General features: G+C 44.9%; 1 protein-coding gene across 2 annotated transcripts in view; it reads left to right on the top strand.

Annotated features, from left to right (window-relative positions):
* Positions 1 to 682: 682 nt before the first annotated feature.
* The window catches only part of LOC126522590 (protein eva-1 homolog C-like), a 172,003-nt gene continuing 147,209 nt past the window's right edge, over positions 683 to 25,476 (top strand). Inside the window, exons 1-2 of one of the 2 annotated variants that reach the window (XM_072288824.1) lie at positions 1,183 to 1,258; positions 19,509 to 19,691. In XM_072288824.1, coding sequence (XP_072144925.1) covers positions 19,559 to 19,691 — 133 coding nt within the window. In that variant the 5' untranslated portion in view covers positions 1,183 to 1,258; positions 19,509 to 19,558. Of the gene's footprint in view, positions 1,259 to 19,508; positions 19,692 to 25,476 lie in introns of both variants that reach the window. The other variant, XM_050171362.3, reaches the window with a different exon arrangement.

The raw sequence follows: 25,476 nt of genomic DNA, 5'->3' as shown, positions 1-25,476 counted from the left end.
GGGGTTGGATTATGGGTCTCGTGAAGCAGCTGAGTTCGCATTTTTTTTTTTTTTTTTTTTGCATGATCCGCCGCAGTAGCAGCGGCTATTGCGTTGCGCTGCAGAGCTCGAGGTCACGCGTTCGATCCCGGTCGCGGCGGTCGCATTTCAATGGCAGCGAGAGCGAGAGAGAGAGCGAGAGAGAGAGAGAGGGGAGGGAGGGAGGGAGAGAGAGTGGCAAAGGAAAGACAGGGAGGTTAACCAGAGATTATCTCCGGCTGGCTACCCTGTTCTGGGGGAGGGGCAAAGGGATGGGAAAGGTGACATAGAGAAAAGGATAAAAAAATAGTAATAATAATTATAAAAAAAAAACTGCACACCCACAAACAGCGAAATGCAAAGAACGCCCGTGTACCTAAATTTAGGTGCTCGTTAAAGAGCCTGAGGTGATGAAAACTAATCCAGAAATTTCCCACAACGGCGTGCCTCATAATCATATCGGGTTGCTGGCACGTAAAACCTCTGAATCTAACTTTTTTTTCCTTACTCAGAATTCTTTCCGGGTGATCTTCCGGAAAATAAACTGAATTCAACTGGAAATCAGGCTTCATGATCGTCGGTGCCAAGGTAGGTAGGTCGATGTGAGCCCCTGTCGCGTGGTCGCGCACCTCCTCTCAACACCATCGCTCGACCGTACGCGAGAGCCCGTTCGACTCAACCGCGCCACCGGCTTCCCTACCTCACCCTCCCTGGGAAAGCAGTTCGCGGCAGATGCCGGTGCGGGCCGCGCGCGAATGAACGGAACAAGCAGCGAACTCCTCTCTGTCGCGCATGCGCTACGCGCCGGGAGCGCACGTTCACTCTCTCCACAACTGCTTCGTCAGTGGCAGCGTGGCCCGTGAGCGCGTCGGGTCACCAGCGGCGGCGCGTGGTTTCAAGCAGCCCGGCGTTTCTCTTCCGAGCGTTTGCGGCTTTCCTCTCTCGCGGAGCAAAAGAAGAGCGCCTCCAAAGTCGCCGCCGCGTGGTGGTTCCTCACGATGCGCGGGCTTCTCCTCCCAGCGTCCGGAGGGTAGAAGATGCTGCGCGCACGTGCCCGCCTTGAATGTGCGTGCAATGGCAACCCGCTCGCCGGCTGCTCAAGTGCGGCGACGTCGCTCGGGATTAACTTTGCCGTCGCTGCATGCGTCACCGAGATCCTACACCGCGCTCTCTTGGATTTTGCGCCTAATTGTCGCCGTGTGGTTCCTCGCCGTGGGCGTGGCGTCGTCGGCCCACCTTCGTAAGTCCGTCGTTTTTTTTCTTGCTTCGTTTTTTTGCTCCCAATTTTCCGAGTAAACTCACTCTACGAGACTCATTGTGCCTGTCGGATGTTTGGGAGGGCAAAGCGTCCCGCCGCTGTCATTGACTCCGGCGTTTTTCTGTTTGTCACGCGGCTTCGTGTGTTATGATGCAGTCCCCTCTTCCGCGTGCCGCCGGTGACAGGGGCCATGCCTTGTGTTGTGCTGGAGCGTGTGGGCGTTCATGCTTTCTTTTTTCTTTTTTCGAGACGGCAGTGCAGCATCAGACGCATCTGTCACTGCCTTCCCCATTTGCCTCCCGCGCGATATATGGGGGCCGGCTGCTGCTTTCACAAACGAGCCGCTGTCGCTGTTGGTGTCAGCTGCGTGCCGGAATCACGTTGACCCTTTTCTGCATACTGTCGCGGAATGCGCACGTCAGCAGAAGGCGGGAAATTTGTTTAACCGAGCTAAAGCTGGACGAATAAAATTCGAATGTCGCAAGGGATGCTCCCTACTGCAATTTAGCGGGACACGGCGGTATGGAGACGTTGGAAAGACGAGGGTAACGCACAGGAACGAACTCCTTCGTTATTAATAATTGAGCTTACTTGTGAAATTAGCGTCCGCATACGCAAATACATAATGGTGTACACGTAATGTCCACTAAGAAGCATTGAAAATACACTCTACCCACGCCGACAAAGCGTCTAACGTACCTTACTTAAATCTGCTGTTGCATCGTAGCCGAGACATGTAGTAAACACGTAAAAGGTATCTGCGCTAGTAGTGACTGACGTGAAGTACAGTGTCCGTGGAAGCAGGAAAAGATGATGAATCATGAAATACCCACGATTCAATCTTTTTTTTTCACCCGTTAATATAGCAAGCAGGCAGGCACGCAGCGAACGTGCCCAAAAAATAATTTCCCCACAGTTTTCTTTCTTCTTCGTTTTTAAGCTAGCCATGAACATGTTTCGGTTAATGTGGCCAGCCTGTCCATTACACCTCAATCTTGTCGAACCTTTGTCTCTGCACATTTTTTTTTTTTCAGAACACGTAGGCAAGAAATTACCAATACCACACATGCCGCGACGCTTCTGCACTCGCGATCGTGTGAGCTTTCTGTCGACACGAAACTGACACCATGGTGTCAAGCTGTCCAAGAAGAACTTCTGGACGGGTTCATAAAAGTAGGGAAACATGGGAAACTAGATATGACTTTCGCGCAAATTCGAAACGGCGCCTTCACAGCTTTGTAGGGCTTGCGGGAAGAAACAGCCTAGTTGACTGTCTTGTGTCTAACTCGTAACAACGGACCATACTCGCATACACTATATTTCTACAAAGAAGTTGTTAGCACCTGTGACGTGTGTCTCTTTTTGGCTGGGTCGATGCCTTGCTTCATCCCGACTAACAAGCCCTAAGTAATTATCCCCAGCAACGCGCCGACCTGCATTAGACCGCCATGGCCCTAAACTCGCCTTTGTTCATATTCTCTGCGTGCTTAAGCAAATGTGCCTTCTAAATACCCTTCTCACCCACCTTATTCAGCCATCCTAACGTTAATTGGGTATAACATAGGCCAATGCACCAATCCTTGTCAGTGAGCAATGAAACCTTCTTTTACGAGAACACTTATTCAACTTTGTCACCCCATTCTGCTCAGTCTTCGAAATGCATGCTGATCTACATGATGCAAACTGAGCAAGGAGACCTTTTTTTGGCGAAGTGCGTCTTGCATTGCATATCATCACTAAGCCGCCACTACAATCGTTCTTTCTTGTTTTTCTTATGGGTGAAAGCAGTAGTTGTAGTGCCTGCGCAACGCTTACGACACAAACGTTTCATGTCATGCTATCCCACTGAGCTCTTGTGAAATTTCTACAGTAATACAAGTCACTACTGGTGTATTTGAATGAGCAAGATAACTCTTGCAGGGATATGGAAGGGCCTGCATGCGAGGAAGGCGTTTCAGTTCTTAGATTTGTCTGCAGGTTTCTTGAAAACTGTTCGTCAGCAGCTGCTTCTTCGTTCCGCTAGCATTCCTTTGAAAGCAGAGCCATCACCTTTCCTTAACCGGCTTTCTTTCTTAAATTGCATTGCGAACATTGTGCGGAACTTTCTGTCTCTCTAAATTTGTTACGGGCATGTTCGCTTGTCTTCTAGAGGTTTATTGTTTAGGTTAAGCGACACAGCACATGACTACCGTCCGCATCAGTGAGTGAGCTGGGCAAAATTTGGAACACTCGGTCACATGCTAGCACTTGGTTAGGGAAAATTGGAGCTCAGGCTTTGTGTCAATCTCCTATACAACATTTATTCTCGTCGAATTGACGTTTCCTTTCCGTATCGTGTCTCTGTTTTATTTGCCCGTTTGACAGTGGAGTGCTGCAGAATGCCGATTCACGTTTGCCTTCGTACAATCGGCTGTACCAGTGCGGCGTAAGCTGTATATCGGCGACCACTGCTATTTTCCAACACCGCAAGAAGGCGTGCCGAACGGAGGCTGTCAAAGTTACAATCGATGCATCAACTTTGGCGGCAAAGTTGCAGTGAAATATTGTAAACGCGGCACCTCGTATTACGTAAGTATAACGGCGAAGCGACAGTTGAAATAGCTTTTTTTTTGTTTGCTTCGCGGGCGTAACGTTTTAATGCTGCTAGGACATGCACTCGTTCTGGCAGCGCTAGGAGGGGGCTGAGCGTTCTGGCTATGATGCGGATGTATAATAGCGCACTTCGAGTGGAAACCTTCTATTAAACGCCCGAGTCAGATCTAAAGAATGCAGATTCTTTCAACGTTGTAGCAGCGCGGCCTGCTTTTGAAGTGGCAGTAAAATATGACCCTTTATCCATTGCATTTTTGCGTTTTATTTTTGTTTCTACTTACATTCGTACAGAAGCGTCCCTTATGCCGGTGTTATGCCTCTGCCAGCACTTTGTAGACGTACACGTTGTGTGAGTGGCTGGCGGCGTAACGACACAGTCAGCCAGCGACACTCTGCTTGAGTGCCATTTACGTTAACGCGGATGAAAGCCATCGATTGATACTCAGTTATCGCGCAGACAGACGAAAGTCAACAATACGTAGTAGATTGGTGTGCACTCGCGCTCACAAAAAAGAAAAAAGAAACCCACGTTGCCAGAGTGAGCTTTCTGGATTATGGCCAAAATTTGATGTACCCTTTACAGCCCGAATGGTGCTAGAAAAGGCGAACCTTTTTTTAAAAGATGCATGATTCAAAGCAGATGTTTCCCAAGAGGACCATGCATTCTTAAACCCATGACACCTGTAATGGAGCTGCTCACACGCAACGAAGTGGCATTCAGGATGCTTCTTTATTTCTGCGTCTTTCTCTCTTCTTTCTTTCTGGAACGTTCGCATATATTTGCTATGTATGTAACAAACGTATACGTATATATGTATAACAAACGTAATATGTATGTATGTAGCAAAGGCGGTGTACCAAAAGGGTTCCCGAACCGGATACTCGAATCGTCGTAATACAGATATGGAAAAAAAGAAAAGAAAAAGCTCTGGGCACGACGACAGTGCTGGCTTCATCGATTTTGAACAGCTGTCACATCACATTAACAAAGTAATGGCCGCCACCGGAATGTTCGCATCCATCGCTTTACTACTTGCGAATGCCAATGATTGACCTCTTCACGTGTAAATGCTTCAGCGTGAGTTTTTATTTCGAGACAACTTGTAACTAATCTATTTTAAGGCCGCATTAAATTCCTTCTGTTTTAATCCTCTAATCCTTTTGTTTAATCCAATTCTAATGATTTCATTTGTCCTCCATATGCCCTTTGTTAGCGACTGGCGCTAAGCCGCGCCCTCGCTATCCCGCCATGGTCCACTCGCCGTGTCACATGATAAAAAGTCAATGGAATCGGAGATAACGATGCTTGCAAAGTACCGCCCCTGGTAATCCTGTTTTCGGCTCGCAGTTAAGCATAGCAGTTTTAAGCTTTCTTGCGTTACGTATTCTGATTATGTTCTCGTGTTGTTCGGTTTTCGACATTCGGCATTCTTGGCGTCCCCTTTTTATTCCGTGGCCTTCTAACAAACATTCGCCCGTTTCTGCAAGACACTTCTTTCGCAATATGTGCTCCCCTATAAGGTGTGTGTTCCAGGCGCCGCAGTGAACACCAGTAACGCCGAAATATAAAGTGAAATGAATATTACATTAAGTGGCCGGCCAACGATGAATGGGCCTCGAAGAAAAGCGTTGCGAATTCAGCCTGGGACTTGACTCAGTTGCACTCATTTCCATAAACTTATTTCCTACTGCATCCCCCTTAACTATTTCTCCTCCTCCTATTCCTCGTTATAGATTCGTGCAAGGTATTTATTGCTCTCTTTTTTTTTCGTGCATTTGTTTTATTTCTTTTTTATTCTTTCCGCCTTTCATTTCCCCTTACCAGTCCCCCAGTGCAGGGTAGCGAACCAGATTGTTTTGTGGTTAACCTCTCTGCCCTTCCCACCCAATATCTCTCTCTCTCTCTGTCGCCTCAACAATTTGCCAATTTGTTCCGACCTCTTCGTCGCCCCGGCGACCGTGGTCACGTGGGTACTTAGTGTATGCAAGAACTAAAGAACAGAAAAAAAAAACGCGTCGACATTTGTTCTCAGTTCGCGGAATGACTTGGCAAAAGCCACACGCTTTCTATTTGCCCGTGAGAGCGGGACCGATATTTATCATCGTCCGATCGCCCGAGCCGGTATTTCCTTTTCACGTCAGCGCCGTTCACGCCTGTTGAACGCGCGTGCCCGTCATGAACGTAGCGGCGGCACGATCTAGCTCGCGGCTTATCTCGTTTCGTCGCGGACGGCCTCGGTCGGGACCGACGCGATCCATCGTTCTCGCGGGGCGGCGGTATCGCAGCGCCGATCGGCGCCATCCTTTCCTCCCCCCCTCTCCCCTGTCGTCTCCCGTTTTTCGGTGACTCGGTAACTTTGACGGGGCTCTTCGCGCAAGCAGTGGTGGAGTGTCCCAGCAACGAGTACTAACGAATCGCGGCTCTCTTGACTGACTTTCACCCCGGAGCTGCAACAGCTGCGACTCGTACCTGCGCTATTTTTATTTTTTACCTAACAGGCATCAGTCGAGCACCACATTTAAATTAACACAATGAAGCTCTTCGGGGCACTTGAACGTTAAACCGAGTAAAGTTTATTGCTAATCTTAGTTTTAAGTATGTGTGCGTTGTTTTGCATCATTTTTCTCTTTGACTTCGTTACTTATTACGGTTCTTTTATTAATAATTCTGCTGTCTTTCGCGTGTTTCATCGTGCAATATGATTGAGCAAGAAGAATAAGGGAATCCGAGGAGCTGGTATCTTTTTGTCAATCGGAACCGGTTTTACGAACTGTATCTCATCAGGGATATAAAAAATGTATCGAGAACTCAACCCTGATCTAATAAAAACAAAAACAACGAAGGGATAAAAACCAAGGGTTCTCATACCTTGTCTTAGTTCTTCCGCTCGAAATATGGTTATTATGAATCAGGGTCACAATTTTATAGGGATGCCTAGTGCTCTGTTTTCAGCGTTCCCGGCTGGCTGATCCCATTGTTAACGCCGGTGGAGCTTTATTGTTGTTGTTGGGTCATTCCATGCCAACTTGCCAATTTTTGGTGAATTTGTTTTTCACACCTGGTTTTATATGAGTTCGAGAAATTGAAATGGCCCTCACGTGCCCAAAATCTTTTTTCTGCTCAATATATTTTGGGAAAATACCGTGGAAGTAATGCCTATATACGTGTATTTTTTTGTAATTTTTTGAGAGGAATGATTTTCCTCTATCGCCATGGTTGGAACAGTTGGCGTGGAATGACCCTGTTGTTTAATAACCGCATACCTATGGAAATGTAGGCTACATTAGAGCCGGATATTTCAATGCACAGTTGAGAAATACGCATACACATGTCACAAACATACGAAGTCTAAGCGTCAATCTGACCACTGACGAAGCGCGATAGAACATAGCATTGAAAAAGGCATCGCTACAGAAATCGTGGTCCAGAATCGGGTAACTCAGAGAGAGAGAGAGAGAGAGAGAAGACAGGAGAGAAGGAGAGAAAAGCTAGAGTTGCTTGCTTGGATGACGGGGCCGGCGTGCTACTGCAGCTGATGGGTGAAAAATCTGATACAGCGATCATCCAAAAACAGGAACGCCACATAAGTCGACACAGATGTACGCACTCTCAATGTGCCCAATGTCTTATCAAGGAGAATCTGTAACTTGGGAGCTCCTATCTAAATACATTGGAACGGAGAAATCGTTTTGCTCGGCAGCCACCGCACCGCTGACTAACAACCGCAAGTTTATTAGAAAAACAAGGATTTTGATGACAATTATGCACGCATGTCCTTGCATATGCAAACAGGCCATAATCAACCACCAGCACTGGTTACCTCTAAAAGACTTAGAAAACCGATATGGCGCATCGCCACCGCGATAAGTCAACGCGTGAAGTCCTTCACGCCTATCACAGGGAAACTGAAAGAAAATTCTAGCTCCTTTAGCTAACGAACCTTGGCACTTGAAAACGAAGATGCCTTTTTATTTCCTCGTAGCCATCCATGTTGCTGTTACTAAAGTGCCTCACTGTCACGGATGCAAACTGGTGCAGATCGCTGGTGCAGGGGCTTTTTTTTTAATATACTCACCCGTTTAAAACTGCATTCATAATCCATTAATTTTTTTTTTCAAATAACCCTGCAGTTGTTAATCTGCTCTCGCGTTATATGTTTTTCTTCCTGCGTCTTCTGGTGATTGCGCTGCTTTTGTTCCACGCCCCATAAATGTCCGCTTCGCAACGCCAGATACTTGGTAGAAAAGGGGAAGGGCAGAAAGGACGACAGAGAAAAAGAGAACAAAACCGGAAAAAGTATTTGTCCGCGCAAATGCAATGAGGCACTTGACAACAATCGCGGTCTGTCATACAGCCACGGTAATTTCACGGAACGTAGCAGTGCTTTTAAAGTCACTCGAGCAGACATTTCTTATGAGCAAGGATGGGGCAAGACAGCGGAATTTGGCGAGGAAATAAGTGGGGTGAGATTGTCCATATATATATATGTACTAGAGGAAGTGGGTCCAGTAGCGTGGCATGAAATCCTCTGCGACTAGATAGCGCGCAAGGGTTTTAATAAAGCTGCCGCTCGAAGTCTTGTTACTGCCTGTGCAACGTTTTTGTGTCTTGCGGTTTTGCGGGCCGCAATAATATAAGGCCGGTGCACTACATAAGACACTGCAGGAAAAACTTGTATGTTTGACTTAATTGACCCCCGGAATCCGGGAATGTTCTCGTCCTACTTCTACCGGCGCCTTTTAAGAAGCTACTGTTTCTGTTATTTTTGTCAAACGTGTGCACGCAGTTCATTAATGTGGCGATATCTTAGGCAACATCATCTCTGCTTTGGCGACTACGGAATTAATTTGGCAACCGATACCGCCTTTACCCGAAAAGCGAGCTCCGTTGCTTAGAATTGCTAATCGGCTGTCCGCGAGTGGAATCTGTCGACCACTGCGAGACCTATTTATTTAAATGTTTGGGTCGTTGGCACGCCGTGTTACGCACCATGGAGTAGATTACACATATATTTGCATACAGACTTAAAGCAAGAAGAGATGGGGCCAGTTGGTTGCACATGTTTATGGAAATGCTCTAGAAGAAAAGATTAACAAGAAACGCGGGCACAGAGTCAGCAGTCCTCGTTCGGCTTTGATATAAATTGTTTGCTTTGGTGAGATTGATGTGGAAGAATACGTCGAACACTATATCTATACAGGTTCTACAGCAAGAAGAGAAGAAAAGTAAAAAGTATAGTAATCCAGATAAGAAAAGTAAGCATAAGGTTGACACGACGGAGTGTTCCAACTCTGTTGGCTTCTACTGCAAGTGGGAAACACAGATAACTTGCACTACGGAATGTACAGCTCAACTTCTCCCAAGTGCTTTGTGGACATAAAATCGCAAACGTTTACCATGTCCAAAATAATCCTCAGAAAGAACATTATAAATCAATTATGGGGTTTTACGTGCCAAAACCACTTTCTGATTATGAGGCACGCCGTAGTGGAGGACTCCGGAAATTTCGACCACCTGGGGTTCTTTAGCGTGCACCTAAATCTAAGTACACGGGTGTTTTCGCATTTCGCCCCCATCGAAATGCGGCCGCCGTGGCCGGGATTCGATCCCGCGACCTCGTGCTCAGCAGCCCAACACCATAGCCGCTGAGCAACCACGGCGGGTAGAAAGAACATTAGGCGAATATGCTTTGGTGATGGAAAAGACGCATTTTTAATAGACACAACCTACGTGGCAGTTCACCTGTTTTGTTTGTGTCTAGTAGCATGTTGAAATGGATTTTACACATAATGTAGATCTGCTAACATAATAACAGTCATAACGTGATCTGCTATAATGTAGGCGTCCTGTGTTATAGAACAGTTGTGGGAATCGATTATTTAAATGCAGCGCTACCTGGAAGGTTTTCAAGGAAATGAAGCCACGTCAGTCTCTTTTGAGCCAACAGAATTTATTGGCGCTGAACGGGTGGACTAAGCATATCGAAAACGACGTGACGTAGCGGCGTCATTAGATGAACGACCACGAATTAACTTTGTTAATTAACGCCCGAACGCGCGCGCTCGGTTGAGGCTCACGTACCAGGAATTTAAGCTGTCAATGATACCTTAACAGCAGACTCCTAAGAGTAACGCGGTGTGTCGTGCACAAGATATAGCGTGTCTGTGGCATGACGCAAGGAGCTTTGTTGACAAACCCGTCGTCGCCCGCGTGGCGGCGTATACTACTTCTACTTCGTGCCACGAATGTCGCTGCTGAACTCTATTTCCAGGCACCTAAAGAGAAATTCGACTCCGCAGCACACTTGTTCAGAAATATAAGGCTAGGATATAAACTTCACGTACGACGAGACAGTTTTATCCGCTCTGTCGAAACATTATGCAGCTCCAACGCACATGTTGGAATCAATATGTAACCGAGCTTTAGTGAAGCGGTAAGCTAAATGCTGAAACCGAACGTACCATGTTCAATTGTCCTTACTTTTTTTATACAACGTGTAATCGTATGTAATGTTTGTTTATGAACCGCACAGGTCGCAACTTAAAATGACGTGTAATGTTTATTTGTACACTATACCATCCACATGCTACGCCGAATAGCAAACACTAGTTCAGGCGCATGCAAAGTTGTTCGCGATACATCGACAGAACACTGTCACGGGGAATGAAATGAATGTTTAACGCCAGTCGAGAGAATAGCGAAGGGAGTTCTATGTGCGAATACAAATATATATATGACACATACCATTATTACTCGAAAAACATGTCGACCCGTATGTATCGAGCTCGCCGAGAAATAGAATTTATGCAGGTCTAACGCACACGTTGGAATCTAGGTGAATCAAACAGCTTTCGGGAAGCGCCTAATGAAATGCTATAAATTTACCCGCTTCATTCCTGCGTCTTTGGCGTTCACCCCTATATATGTGCTCTCGCCTACCCATGCTACGTCCGCAGTGGGACATAACTTGTGTGGGACTTGTATTTTTTTTTTTTCATTTTATTGTAAATGTATACGGGCCGCTTCTTGGTCAGACCCCCGGCTGTGTATATGTGCCATAGTCTAAATATCATACTCCTCGACCCGTATTTTCTTTTTTTAGAAAGACGAGAATTTTTGAACATGGCACAGTTTTGATTTACCGTGAGCTAGTCTTCTATAACTCTCGCTAATGGATGCCAAAAGCTGCGTTCTCGTCGCAAGTCGACGCCAAAAAGTCTTCCCAGTGAGATGCATCGCTGGCGTTTTCGGCACCCAAAGCAACGCCGTTCTCAGTGCCGTCATATAATAATAATAATAAAAAAAAACCTTGTGTAACAATGGCACACATATACACTGTGGGGGACTGGTAAAAAATGAGTTTTTGTACAGGGGTCATTTCTTTTTCTGTAATGGTTAACAGAAATTTAAAAAAATAACCGCTGCATGCAGCACAATTTTATTTCTTGAGCTAGATTACTCTCAGAGGCGAACATTATGTGCACAATAAAACTCAAAATGATTATTTGGCTATTTACCGACGTATCGCTAATTAATTTTCTAACTAAGTACTTAACGTGCGGCACATATTGCAATTTCAGAAATGTAGGCGGTGACTTTTTTGAGAACACCGCGACTTTTGAGATATGCATGCCCAAAGTTTGCGATGAAATGCATGGATGTTCCAGTAATTTTTGAGTTTCGACGAACGAAAGACGTTCTGGTAAAAAAAAAAACAAGTGGGGCAACATGGGATTTTTGCCGTAAGTTTGATAGGGCTCATCGCAAAGCTGGTGCTAGTTTGAAAATTTGTTCGAAGAAAACCGGCGAAACGCACGCACGCACGCACGCACACACACAAAACCTCAGTGCCCTTTCACTCCGTGATGAGTGAGTTAGTGAGTGAGTGAAATAACTTTATTTTCCGCTCTGTGAAGAAGGATGACCAGCGAAGCTGTGTATGCGGGCCCCTTAATGGCGAACTGCACCTCCGCCGCGGGTCCGCCCGGCATTGCACTATCGTCGGTATCGGCCCACGTATGGGGAGTTATGTGTCTACGCGCGGACACTATCTTGCGGGAACTAGTCCTTAACAGCTTCCCTGTAATTCGTTGTAAAATTGGTTACGGCACTGTGTTTTTTGATGAATTAAATAATTAATGACGACGACGTATGCGGGAGCAGTGGCACGAGCGCGTTCGCGCGGTAGCGCCGAGGGGCGCCAACGAGCCAGCTGTGGAATTCAAATTCAAATTATTTATTTCCAAAACAAGTTTGGTGGTTGGCAGGGCTGAAAGCTGCGGTCTGCAGCTTGACAGAGGCCACGACACCATATTGAAGGTAGGGCTTGATTACACGCGCATGTCGAAAAAATGGTTTAGATAGAGAAGAAAAAATATGAAAAAAAGTCGTGCCTAATGGAAAAAGGGGGGGGGGGGGGGACATATGTATATATATACATATATGAATTCACATATACACACACAGATACACACATAATACATCAGGAAAAGATATTACATTCTAAAGCACTACAACGTGAAGTACAAGAAAAAGAATTGTTAATGTATGTAACGTAAGAGGAAGCGTTAGCTCGGACCCAACTCCGACGCGGCCTATTCAAATACATGTAAAACGCATAACCGTTTTTCTGTGACAACCCCTGGAACGATATTAAAGAAATTTGCTGTACTTGAGAGAGAAAGTTTAATTATAGTGACTATTGGAAGCGTAATTTCGATTTAGGGCCTGAATTTATTAAAAAAGACTTTCAAAAATTCAGAACTTCGAAAAAAGAAATAGAAGCACGAAGTTTATAAATTAATAGCTCTGCATCAAGAACAGATATCGCGGTTCTGTAAACGGAACCCATTAGATCATCGAAAGCGGAGAAATTCAATATGTCATTTTTTATCTTACGTGAATTTGTTACGTTGCGCACAAGGGTTCTGCAAAAGCTGTACTTCCATATTACTAAATAGTTTTATCTTCATGTGTAGCATATCAATTTTGTCCACTTTAGATGTACTATTAGATGCAATTCACAGAATTATGTCATTTTTCATTGCTGAGTGAGAGTTGTAAACTTCATAGTTTCGTTTCCTGAAATTATCGATTTTAGCCAATTTTTCATAAAATATTCACAACCTAAATAAAAAATACGAAACTAACAGTCAGTGGGTTTTAAGTTTTTTCTTTTAAATGCAACAAACCTTGTCAAATTTGGTGCAGTGGTTGCCGAGAAAGACGAATTCTCCTTTTACATGTACTTACATAGGAGCCCCCAAGCTAAAGCTTCCTCTTAACAATGATAGTCGTAGGTACGATTAAAAAAAAAAAGAAACAAGAGCTGACGTAGTAATGCTAGTGTGGGCTTCGCTGTATCTTTGCATTTATTGAGTAGTAACGGGAGATAATATTTCAAAGGTTGCAGTTTCTAAAAAGTACGGAAACGGGGTATTACCCGAAAGTCAGGACAACGCGTACGAACATGGGTATATTGCTGAAACACTGCTGTTGTGGTAATAAAGTTTTTAATAGTGGGTGAAGATGCATAGAATGAACGCAAAACGGGAAATTCAAACATATGTTGTATTTTCATAATGTTGTACAACTTTCTGCGGAAGCTAAATAATCAATATTTGCCATATTGCGAACAACTTTTGTAATAAACAAATCCTCGTAATATTCCTTTGTGTAGTGGTCAACCATACGAGATTACAGTAATTAATATGGGAAACGAACAGTACAGAATACTTTTTTTTCGCTTACACTGGGATAATTGCACGGCAACACGCTGGAGCTCCTGTGGTCATAGAAAGTTTTTTGCATAAGCTGTCAGCATGCGAATCCGATGCGAGATCTGAGCTAAATGTTACTCCGAGAATTTTATATTCATTGACGATTTCAATCCTGTGCCCGTCGCAGTATATCTCCTGTTCTAAATTAATTACCCTTTTTTTTTTTTTGCACGGAAGAAAAGTACCTTGGTTTTACCTAGGTTAATTTTGAGGCAGTTAGAATGGTCAAAATACGAGCTTCTCAAGGACGTGATTACGTCTTGACGCAAGATCGGCTTCATCAGTTCCGGAGAGTAGAACAGTGCTATCATCGGCATATGTTATAAATTTTAAGTTTGTGTCAATGCCGGCAATATTGTTTATATATACGTTAAAAAAAAAAAAGAGGATCTAAAATACTGTCTTGGGGCGCACCAGTATATGTGAATAGTGATTGTCAATGAGATGAATAGTGATTGCCAATGCACGACGCTGGAGAAGACGATGACGGCGGAGCCAATCTTGTTGAAGATAGTTTTGTGTCTACACATGGACACGATCCTGGGGGAACTAGCACTTAACAGCTTCGCTGTAGGAAGTGCTGCGTGAATAATCGCGCGGAACCGTTCGAAGGTTTTTACGGGCTCCTTTCAGGCTTGGAAAAAGCTTTTATGTAACACGTACTCAGCAACGGAAAGATGGATCGGGAATTTTTCGTGACGTCCTACAATTTTCTTATTGACAATTTTGTTTTGATTACAATATTTGCGAAGTTAACTAATAACTAAATATGTAATTAGGAACAATAAAGAAACAAACCATAGTCTCCAATTGCTCCAATTGCCTTGCTCCAAACCTTGCTCCAATTGACGGAAAACATTGCCTTGTTTCTGTACAGCTACGTACCCCTCACATATTGTTAAATTTTGGCACAAGTTACGTGAGACGCCCTGTATATAGGCTTCCACCGCCAAGCCGAAAACAGTGCTTGTATTACCCATTTTGTTTCTGCATTGCTTCGAAAAGTTTTGTCGTTGTTTTACTTCTGATAATTCGCGACACTTTGCTTAGTGTACGGGTAATAGTAACCAGATTTTAACGGTCGGTTATTGAGAAATATTTGGTTAGTTTTGGCAGTGGAAAAGACCTAATAGTTCATTTCGAATACGAACTCAAATAGTTAGTGCGTGATATTCGATTCATATTCGGAACTTCAAATATTCGCCCACCCCTAATATACGTAAATGTACGGAACGCCACGGCAACGGCTACGGCGACGGCGATAATTTGTTTGAAGCGTCCATATAATTTCCATCGCACTAAAATCACTACTTCTTGCTTCCAAATGAAAAAAAAAAAAACCAGCTGGAACTTCCTTGGATGCTAGTGCCTCCGAGCATCCGTCAAAACGAGATGTTCAAACTGGCAAAGCGGCTGTCATCGTTGTTTGAATGAAGACGACAGGATACATTTTATTCTGCCACTTCTTCTACACAGCTCGTTGCATATTTTGTTGTTGTCGTCTGTACTCTCTCTCTCTCTCTCAGTGATTGTTTCTATACCCTTCTCACTCTACGTTAGGTTGAATAGCAAACCAGTGGCAAAGGCTGCTTCGGTCGACCCCTTCGCTTCCTGTCGCTAAAATTCTGTCCATCCTCGGAAAACATGTAAGTTCGCCGGGAGGACGCCTATATGTACCTCTCGAACTCTCATAAAAAAAGGGGAACAGAGTTGAAAGAAGAAACCTTGGTCGGCCGAAGAAATCCGGGCTCCGGCCGCTGTCACTCAACCACGAACGAGACAACAGACGAAACACGACCGTCGCGCTGGGAGGAACCGCCTCTCTCGGTTCCTGCGCTATTTTTTCATTTTTTTGTAAATCGCCGTTAACGCCCGTGCTAGTAATGGTGATAAAACGCGGAAGCTATCGTCGCCTCGACGAAGCCGTGACCAATTTCGTCACCGTCGTGTCCCCCCAGTCCCTGGCTCGCTCCTCCTTCCCCACACCTCTCTCGCGCCCACTTTTGCGATCCAAGTGACGTGCCGACGACAAATGCCTCGTTATGACTTGGACAAACTACCTTCCGGCTCTGGCGCGGACGTAGCTAGCGCGCATAATGATGTGGCCAACTTGAACGGCGGTGAGACAAACGAAAAGAAGAAAAAAGAAAAAGAAAGCGATAGAGGACATGGCGTAGCTCTGCAGCGATGTTTGACGCAGAGTGCGCTGGGAAAAAAAAAAGGTAGATTAGGTTCTATAAATAATTGGGTTAACAGGATGAGTTATCCTTTTGTCACGACCACACATCTTGAAATGTGCCCTTCTGGCGCCTTTTGTGAATCACAGTATGAGACGGCTCAAGCGGAAGCTGCATTCCCACATTGTTCAAAAGGCCTTGGGAACACTGTCTGAGCTGCGAGATAATGTAATATCACGCTAAGAGTTGGATCCTTAGAAAGGAAGTGATGCTGTTTCGAGGCGAGTTGGTTTATATAGTAACTGCTACTATATGGACCCGATGTGGCTGTCCGAATGACAGTCACAGCAGCTGTCATTGAGATCTTGACAAAGCTGCTCAAATGATTGACTTGAGGGCCTTCCAAGCTGCTTCGACCAACCTTTTAAAGGCCTTCAAGTAACGGCTCCGGCCATGCTTCATGTTTTACACGTAATTAGTGAGAGCCGCTACGCAAAATGAAAGTGTATAGGTGATGCTGGTGCAGATAACTTCGCCATTCTTCATATTGTACATGACAGATTTTTTAAAGAATCTGTGGTCCTGCCGATCGGATTATACCACCTTAACTACCCAAATTTTCTAGCAGGTAACTTGAGAAGGCTCATCGGTGGATAACGAGCTTTGTGAGTTTATACATTCACTATACCGTTCGTCTTTAATTTCCCTCCCCTTTTCTTCCCCAACTTGGATAGCCAACAAGCCTGAACTCTTCCTTTTTATGTTATTTTCTCTTATAGGATACGTTTTTTTTTCTCCACTGCATTTATGTGTTACATGATGTATTAGTGTTACGTACATTATGTATTATTAGGTAGTATTATATTTATGTATAGTGTATTACAGGCTGAGTGTACTGCAATATTTTTGTTGTTCTTTCCTTTTTTCCTTTTTTACTACATTGATGTCTTACAGAGTGACACGCTGAGTGCTGTGCAATATCGTATAGTCTGGGCGGGGACTGGCGCATTGTCAGGCATTCAGTTGCCTTTTCGCCACCCCTTCCCACTGTACCACTGCATATGTATGCTTGAACTGATGATGAAATAAACCATTCATTCATTCACATATTCCTAATCCTGAATGCAAAAGCGTACTCGTAAATCATGAAGTTCAGAAGCATTTAACGATCACAGTTCTGTAATAGCAAGTGACCACACGTGTTCAGAAGCTCATCGCAGACGGTCACTCAGCTCGTGTTTATGTGACTTCCTGCATATGCGACGTGTGTGACTCCAGTCTTACATAGTTTTACATTTAACACGCTTGTACGACGTAACTACACGAGGTATTAAACAGTGTCCGCTGGGAATTTTGACCAAAAATTGCGAGCATACTTTACAAGGTTTTATTTTTTTAGCTACTCTTGGCCGTATGTTGTCTTACCTTAGTACATCATTCGTTGGACGCAGAATGGGGAAAAAAAAAAGAAATGAAAACGGCTGCTCGGAATGGACAGCTTCCCATGATGAGTTCCGGAACACTGTAATAAATGACGTGCACATTAACACGCGATGTAGATGGCGGAGTCCGAACGTCTTACCTGCCGCACCTTCCGCGGCTCTCTTCGCATCTCCCGCGGTTTCGCGAGCGAGTGCTTTGCGAAGGAGAAAACGAGATTTAGAGCGACATCTCCACAATGGCGCACCATTAACGCTCCCGCGCTGTCTCGCTAATTGAAGGCGGGCAACGAGTGCTCGCGCGAGCGGCGGCGCTCTTTCTTTTCTCGTTAGCCGAACTCATTAGAAAGACGTTAATTTACGTCGTTGATGCGAGGGCGACGAGACGAGCATGATCACGCTCTTCGCCAAAGAGCGCGCGGCGCGCCGAATCACGCTCATAATTTCGCGAACACGCGGGCACTGATTTCCTCCGTCTTGCTCGCCGGCATTCTACGAGTCGCGAATCCAGCCCATGCTGTTCCGATATATATATATATACATAATGTGTGTGTGTGTGTGTGTGTACTTATTCGCTGGCGGCAAACGGAATTCTTTTCCTGCTGTCCAAGTGGCCGCTGCCGCCAACTCATGCATTCTCTACAGGTGCTAACGATGTTTCAACGCAGGCATAATGGTCGCAAATGTATATTAGAGCGTGTGTTGGTGAACACTGTAGGGAACCATTTGACCACGTTCCTCTGCTAACATTTTCTGGCAGAATTTTTCTCACGCCTTTCTTCCCTTTCTGGCCTGTATATACGTGCATGCGGCGTGGATAACATCCCAGTCTTCCTCTTTGGCTGTTTGTGAATTTTATTTATTATGAATCACGTCTCTCTCTGTCTTTGTTGGTTCCGACAGGAAGAAAGGCAGAAAGGGTGAAACTTACCACAGCACTCTCTTCCATGTTTTGTTCCATGCTTAAATGTGTGCTTTTCGTTCGGGTCGCGTTAAAGGAATGACGAAAAAAAAACACGCTGGTGTGCTCGAGTGATGTGTACGGCTGTGTTTTCAGGGTGACAAATGTAAGAGGTTTTTATTAAATGATGTGGCTTAGAATGCTAAAGCTAAAAGAAATGTTTCCGTGAAGAAAAAAAAAACCGATTGGAAACACCCATTCGAAATTCATGTGTACCTTCCAGTGGCAACAGAGACATACTCCTTTCTGAAGTCTAGTTCAAGATTAATTATTAACTGTTAATGATGAATCAATGGCTAGCTTCCAACGCCTCTAGTATATACACCCCCCCCCCTCACACCAAAAAAAAAAAAAAGAAATTCGAGGTTATGCATGCAATTCTATCTGAGATATTCGGCCTTCAGTTTCAGCGCTGATAAATCGCTTTTCCCCGCCGTACGTGCGTATTGAGGTGTAAAATGTTATTTTCGCCAGTCTAACTTGGATGAATTACATAACACACACGCGTAGACTGTACTTTCCATTGGATTATGAAATGTTATGGTCACGCCGTGCAGTGCGTAGAAGAGATAAACTTTGGTCTGTTGTGGTAGCAGAACGGTCATTAAGGTCTGAGAAAGAGGGTCGAGTCGACAATCGCGTTGAGTGAAAAAGATTAAGAAGACTAACGCGTGCCGGCACAGCCCTCACGCCTGCTGTCAGCTGTATGAGTGGAAGGACTTCATCGAGGATGACGTCACCTGGGCTAACAGCAGGAGAGCGGCACAAGATATGCACCACCTGCTGCGTACTGCATCAAGGGCGTACGACATATCCGGACCCTCCGCGGTGGTCTTGTGGCTTTGGCGTTGCGCTGCTAAAAGCACGAGGTCGCGGGATCGAATCCAGGCCGCGGCGGCCGCATTTAGATGGGGGCGAAATGCGAAAACACTCGTGTACTTAGATTGAGGTGCACGTTAAAGAACCCCAGGTGGTACAAATTTCCGGAGTCCTCCACTACGGCGTGCCTCATAATCAGAAAGTGGTTTTGGCTCGTAAAACCCCATAATTTTATTTTTTTAGAACTTATACCACTGATGATCTCAGTTACACTCGGTGTCGACTAGAAATCAGTCATGTGACCTGCTTTTACTACGCTTAACAGGGTAAAATAAAAGACTGGTTACATTTCTCAGGAGCCACGCGGTCGCGCCACGGAAAGTGCATATCAGCTGGACTGTGCTTTGCGTGGTCGTGCGATTGGTGTTTTTTGCCTTCTTACGTCGGCTTTCTCGCTCTCGCAGTCAGCTGACCTTTCAGCATCTGAAGAGATCTCCGCCACACTCAGGTTCTAATGGAAGGCTTAGCGTCGTCCCGGGATGGTGACGCTTCCGATTCGAGAAGAGATGACGGCGGCATCTGGCGGCGCTCTCATACGAGTCGAACCTGTTTTCGTGTCTGCTGGAATCTGACGTCCGAGTCATTTTGTGCGTTTCTCTTTCTTGTTTCTTTCATGTCCCTTTAGCACCGACTGAGCGCGGCGCGTCTTGTTTCTGTTCCTCACAGATAACGTCAATCTAATCCAATTTTCTTTACGTTCCTTTTAGAAGTAGCGCTTTCGCAAAAAGCTGCAAAATGCGATTTTACGCAAGGATAAGTGGACTTCATATAGGACGAGCATTGCGGCAGCTCCTAGTTGAATAACTCCTAGATTAACTGCAATTACGGGAGAAAGGTCTTTCGGTCGGTAATTTATGTAGGTACATCTGGTTATCAGTTATCTCAAGGTGGTTGACGAAGTAGACTATATACTGAACACAAAAAAAGTGATTCCTGCCTTAGCGTGTCCCCGCGTCTTGTCGTTGTGCACCGATATTCGTTTGATTCATGATGTTAAGCTCCCTAGATAGCAACACTGGTGCTACGGCCGACCCCGTAAAGGAGGGTGGCATGTTAATTTCGATCACATGCGGTTCCTTAAATGTGCATCTAAATCTTAGTACACGGGTTAGCGTAATTTTTTTCCCTTTTTATTCTTCTTTTTTTTGCTATTCGCCTCGGGAATGCGGCCGCCTTGACTGGAAGTTGAACGCTCGACAAACGCATGAGAAGGCCATAGCTACGAAGCCATCGTGGAGAGTCGACCTGTGTTCCGGGAACATGATGAAGTTAATAATTAGAAAGTAATAATTAGAATATTCTTAATTTAGAGCTTGACGTTGCGATTTGAAGCGCAAGTAACGTCCTCACCTTTAGGTAATTCACGTCATGGCTAAATCGTTTCTTTTGTGTGTGCTGCAGGTAACTTAAGAAAATATCTTCAAACTAAAAGAATAATAACCAAGGCAGTACGTAGATGTACGGATTGCGGAATGCGTGTCCTTGCCTTGGGTGGTCTTTAATTTTTCGGGCAGGTGATAAGTATCGGCAATCCGTTTTCCGCGTGGTGTAGTATACATGTTCCTCTCTGTGCGCCGAGCTGCGAGAGAATTGGATCTGGCGGCGTTGCTGATTTTTTGTTTCACCGAAATAGCAGCGTCAGCGGGTGATAACAGAGCTTCAGACGGGCATAAATCAACGATAACACGCCAGCGATATACGAAGCGAAAAACAAACTCTTCCGGCACGGAATATGTTGATAAGTAGCGCCTGCTAAATAACGCCGTCCTTTCCGAAACTCTCCGGAAGTCAGACCAAGTTAACGTAGAACTCGCCCTTTTATATAGATCTGTTTTTTAAATATATGTTCTTGGCATTTGCATTTATTTTTTGCGTCTTACCCCTGTCCTTGGTGTAGTTGCTCGCTTAAGTATAAAACACAGACAGCATGGAGAACGGCACCATAGGAAAAAGAATGCACGCAAAGTTGCACCGCCATTTGAAGCTGCGTGCTTTTCGCGAACATCCTGTGGATATCGGGTTCAGTCCTACGGTGGGGGCACTGCCGCCGCATGCGCCACAATTACGAGTCGTCGAGTGCAGTCAGTTTTTTTTTTCTTGAGAAGCTGCTGGCATCTCTCTGCTTAAGATTCCATCTCTGGGAATGTCTCGTGCGCCGCTCGGCTGAAGTCCGAAGCCGCGTCCTGCAAGCTATGCGGATTAGAAAGCGTGTGGTGGAAACTGCTCGATAGGAACGCGTTCTTCCACAATCCGAACCGTTCAGCGGTACCTGCAGTGGCTGTCGCGTGGTCGGCACGAAGTTGCGGGTTTCGATTTCCGGTCCCTGGCGGGCACATTCTGGTCAGGGCAAGAACTGGTGTTTCTTTGATTTAGGTGGCACGCAATGAAAGAAAGAAAGAAAGAAAGAAAGAAAGAAAGAAAGAAAGAAATGGTAAGAGCCGCAGGTGGGCAATATTAATTTTCAGTCCTCCAGTGCGACATACTTCATAGCTTCGCTGAGCCTCTTCGGAACTTTAAGTCCTACCAATCGAAGCTGCTGCAACGTTGTCCTTAAGATTGCGGCTAAGAAGCGATCACTGTTGTGACTGCAGGTGTGTACGAAATGGCGACCACAAAAGCAGGAAAGGCGCTTTGGACGTTTTGGCTTTTTTTTTTTACTTAGTCTGTGTTCATTCCAACTGCATGAACTTCAAACAAATACCGGTTTATGGGCGTGACTTGAGCTAATATTAGTCGTATAGCTTTGCGGAAGCGACGGTAATCTCGGGGAGTTCGTGCTGTAAAGGTGGCAGGTCCATCGACTAAAAAGAACGTCGGTGAAAATATCGTCCATTTTGAGAATGTGAAAAGTGTCCACATATATATGTGTCACTTAGAATCTGATAAACACTCAGCCATCGATGCGCATGTTGTGCAAAAAAATCAAAATAGCAGACTTCAGCGGTATTTCTCTGTCTCTGAACTCATTCATTTACGACAACAGTGGGCCCTCAGGGCCTACACACACCGCCATCTTCTCGAGAAGTTTATTTTAGCGATGCTAATGATGTCGTCATCGTTGACCTTAGTGTTTCCGGTCGCGGTCTCCGAAATACATGCACGGACCAATATGATCAGTATCGAGTCCATTTTTGCGGTGAGTTAAGCCAGTTGGACAGGCGTGAATTTGCTATGGAAAAAAAAAAAAAAAGAAGGAAGGCAGTCTGGCCGGAAGGGCGAAGCATTGATAGTGATAGTAAGGTTTAGTGTTGCGATTAAACTCTCCGGACGGTCTTGTAAATATATGCGAGTGCGGCATGGCTCGAGGAAGCACGCGAGGCAACTTCTGCTGGCCCAGAAAAACCAGTGCCCTGGCAGCTACCAGGCGTCTGAGAACTCTAGCGTCATGAGCGCCACCTATGACGTTACATGAGTCATACCTTGACAAGATTATACTGAATGAGGCCGACTCAAGGCAAGGCAAGATGGACAAGGCTCGATGCATGCAGTGAAATATAAGCTGGGTAATGTCGCCAGCTATTTCGATGACACAATAAAAGCAGCAGGAGAATGCTATACTCGCCTGTTCCTAGAGCAGTCACGCTACCTTCACTCGAAGTAGAGAAGAACGGGATACAGATGCTCCTTATATAGCTAGCGATGAAGTTACAATTGCCTTGCAAGACATGTTCCGGGGAAAAGTGGCAGAAGTTGGAATAACAGCCGATCTAATCAAAGATGGAGGAGAGAATATGCTTGGAAAGTGTGTGGCATTTTATACACAACCCCTCACGACTTCAAGTGTACCAGGGAGGTGGAAGAATGCCAATATTACACGAATCCGTAAGAAGGAAGATGTCAAAGAAATGGACAATTATAGGCCCATTAGCTTGCTTTCAGTATTGTATAAAATATCTACGAAGGTAATTTCCAGTAGAATCAGTGCAGCACATCACTTCAGTCAACCAGGAGAACAGGCTGGCTTCAGGAAGGGATATTCTACAATGGATCACATCCATGTCATCATACAGGTAACTTAAATGTGCGAAGTACACCAAACTTCTCTACATGGCTCTCATAGATTATCAAAAGGCATTTGATTCAGTAGTGATAGCAGCAATCATCGAGGTATTGTGTAATCAAGGAGTACAGGAGGCATAGGCGAATATCTTAGGAAATATCTACGAGGACTCCACAGCTACCTTGATTATCCAAAAGACAAGAAGAACATTACCAACCAAGAAAGGGGTCTGGTAAGGAGACACAATATCTCCAACACCATTCACTGCGTGCTCAGAAGAAATATTCAAGCTATTAGACTGGGAAGGATTAGGAATGAGCAACAACGGCAAATATCTCGCCATCCCATGGTTTGCGAATGACATTGTCCTTTTCAGCAACACTGTCGATGAATTGCACCAAATTATTGAGGACATTAATCGAGAAAGGGTAAGAGCAGGGTTGAAGATTAACATGCACAAGACAAAGGTAATGTTCGATAGTCTGGCAAAGTAAAAACAATTCATGATCGCCATTTAGTCTTTACAAGGTCTGTGCAGGAGGACGCTTATCGAGTCAAATACTCGCAGGGGACCCTGATAATATGAAATAAACTTACAGAAGAATAAAAATGTGTTGGAGTGCACTCGGAAGGCCTTATCAAGTCCTGACTGGTAGCTCACCACAATCATTGAGTTCACCGGTGCTAACACTTGGAGCAGAATCTTGGAGGGTGGGAAGAGAGAGAGGACAGAGTGCAGTGACCCGTGACCGGACGCTGCGCTCTGTCCTATCTCTTTTCCCGTCTTTCATGTGTTTCGCACAGTACGTTACTTGGAACCAACTTGTCCGCAACAAAGTACTTCTGGAACATTTGAGCAGCTTGGCTATACTGCGAAGGTACTGCCCCGGATATAGTGAAAGTGTTAGTGAAGTCTTAGGCAGATAGAAGATATAGTGAAGTCTTGGTTATATTTCGGGCAGTGGCAAAACAAGAGAGATACCTCGGATACCTGAAGAGTTCGAGAGCTGTTTTGTACAGCTTCGTTGTCTTTGATGTTCAGACTTGCTCGGATATGCGTACATCTACCAATCCATTTTTTTTTTCACATGGACAGAATGTGGCTTAGGATGAGTAGGTGGCCTCACGGCGCGATAACGTGGATGACTTGAGGCTGACGATGCCGTGGTCTTCGGCGTAATGAAAATTAAGACACAGCAGACTCTGTTTCGAGATTGTTGACCGGAATGATATTGCTTTGATGTTGACAGGGTAAATGATGGCCCTGTCCTCGCAGTCATGTTGGAAATAGTTGCTGTTGAGTGACCCGTCAGAACAAATGATCCCCTGCATCTGATCGTCACCCTTTTGTGATTGCGGCAGGCTTGTGAGACATTGCGGTGTGATTCTATTATCGATGTTCTCATCAAGTGCCTTTTTTTGTTCAGTGAATTCAGCACAAAAGTACGGTGGTAGTAGTGAACTGTAGCAACATGCGGAATTCAGCCTAGTGACAGAGACCTACTTTTAGAGAACATATATGAATAATCGTTCTTCAAAGACACAAGCTCTCATGCTCTCCCGCAAAAAAAATGGGTCGTGTCACCATGGCACACTGCGCCAGTTTCGCACTATTTCGTTCCTGGTACTTCCCCATTTTACGTAATAGAGTTGTATAACTGGATACCCAAGCGTCTTGGGAAGCCAAGAACACAGCAGGCTATCAGTACGCATGCCCGGAACCCAAGGTAACTTTCGGCTTTTGGGTTTGCGCCTACCCGAGAAGCAAAACTCGAGAAATAGCGTGGGGTCCTGCCTTTCTCTCATTTGCATCTCTCTCTCTCTTAGCTCAGGTGCTCCTATCTAAATACATGTAAAAGTAGAATTCGTGTTTTTCGGCAACCACTGCACCAAATTCAACAAGGTTTCTTGCATCTAAAAAAAAAACTTAGAATGTAGTGACAGTTCGTGTCGATTTTTTTATTTAGCTCGTCAATTTTTCATTAAAGTGGCAAAAATGGAAAATTTTCAGAAAACGAAACTATCAAGTTTAAGTCTGCAACTCGGCAATGAAAAAAGATATCACAATTATGTGAATTGCATATAATAGTGCATCTAAAGTGGTCAAAATCAATATGTTACACATGAAACGCAAGAAATTTAGCAGTATGAAAATACAACTTTTTCGGAACCCTTGCAAAAAACGTAATGAATTCACGTAAGGTATAAATTGACATATCGAATTTTCCCGCTTTGAATGACCTAATGGGTGTCGTTTACAGAACCGCGATATCTCTTCTTGATGCAGAGCTATTAATGTGTAAACTTCGGGCTTCTATTTCTTTCGAATTTTTGAAAATCCTTTTAACAAAAAAAAAAAAAAAAACAGGAGC

Source organism: Dermacentor andersoni, chromosome 6 (genome assembly GCF_023375885.2).
Source record: "Dermacentor andersoni chromosome 6, qqDerAnde1_hic_scaffold, whole genome shotgun sequence".
NCBI classification, from domain to species: domain Eukaryota; kingdom Metazoa; phylum Arthropoda; class Arachnida; order Ixodida; family Ixodidae; genus Dermacentor; species Dermacentor andersoni.
This window is presented reverse-complemented; position numbering and strand designations above follow the sequence as displayed.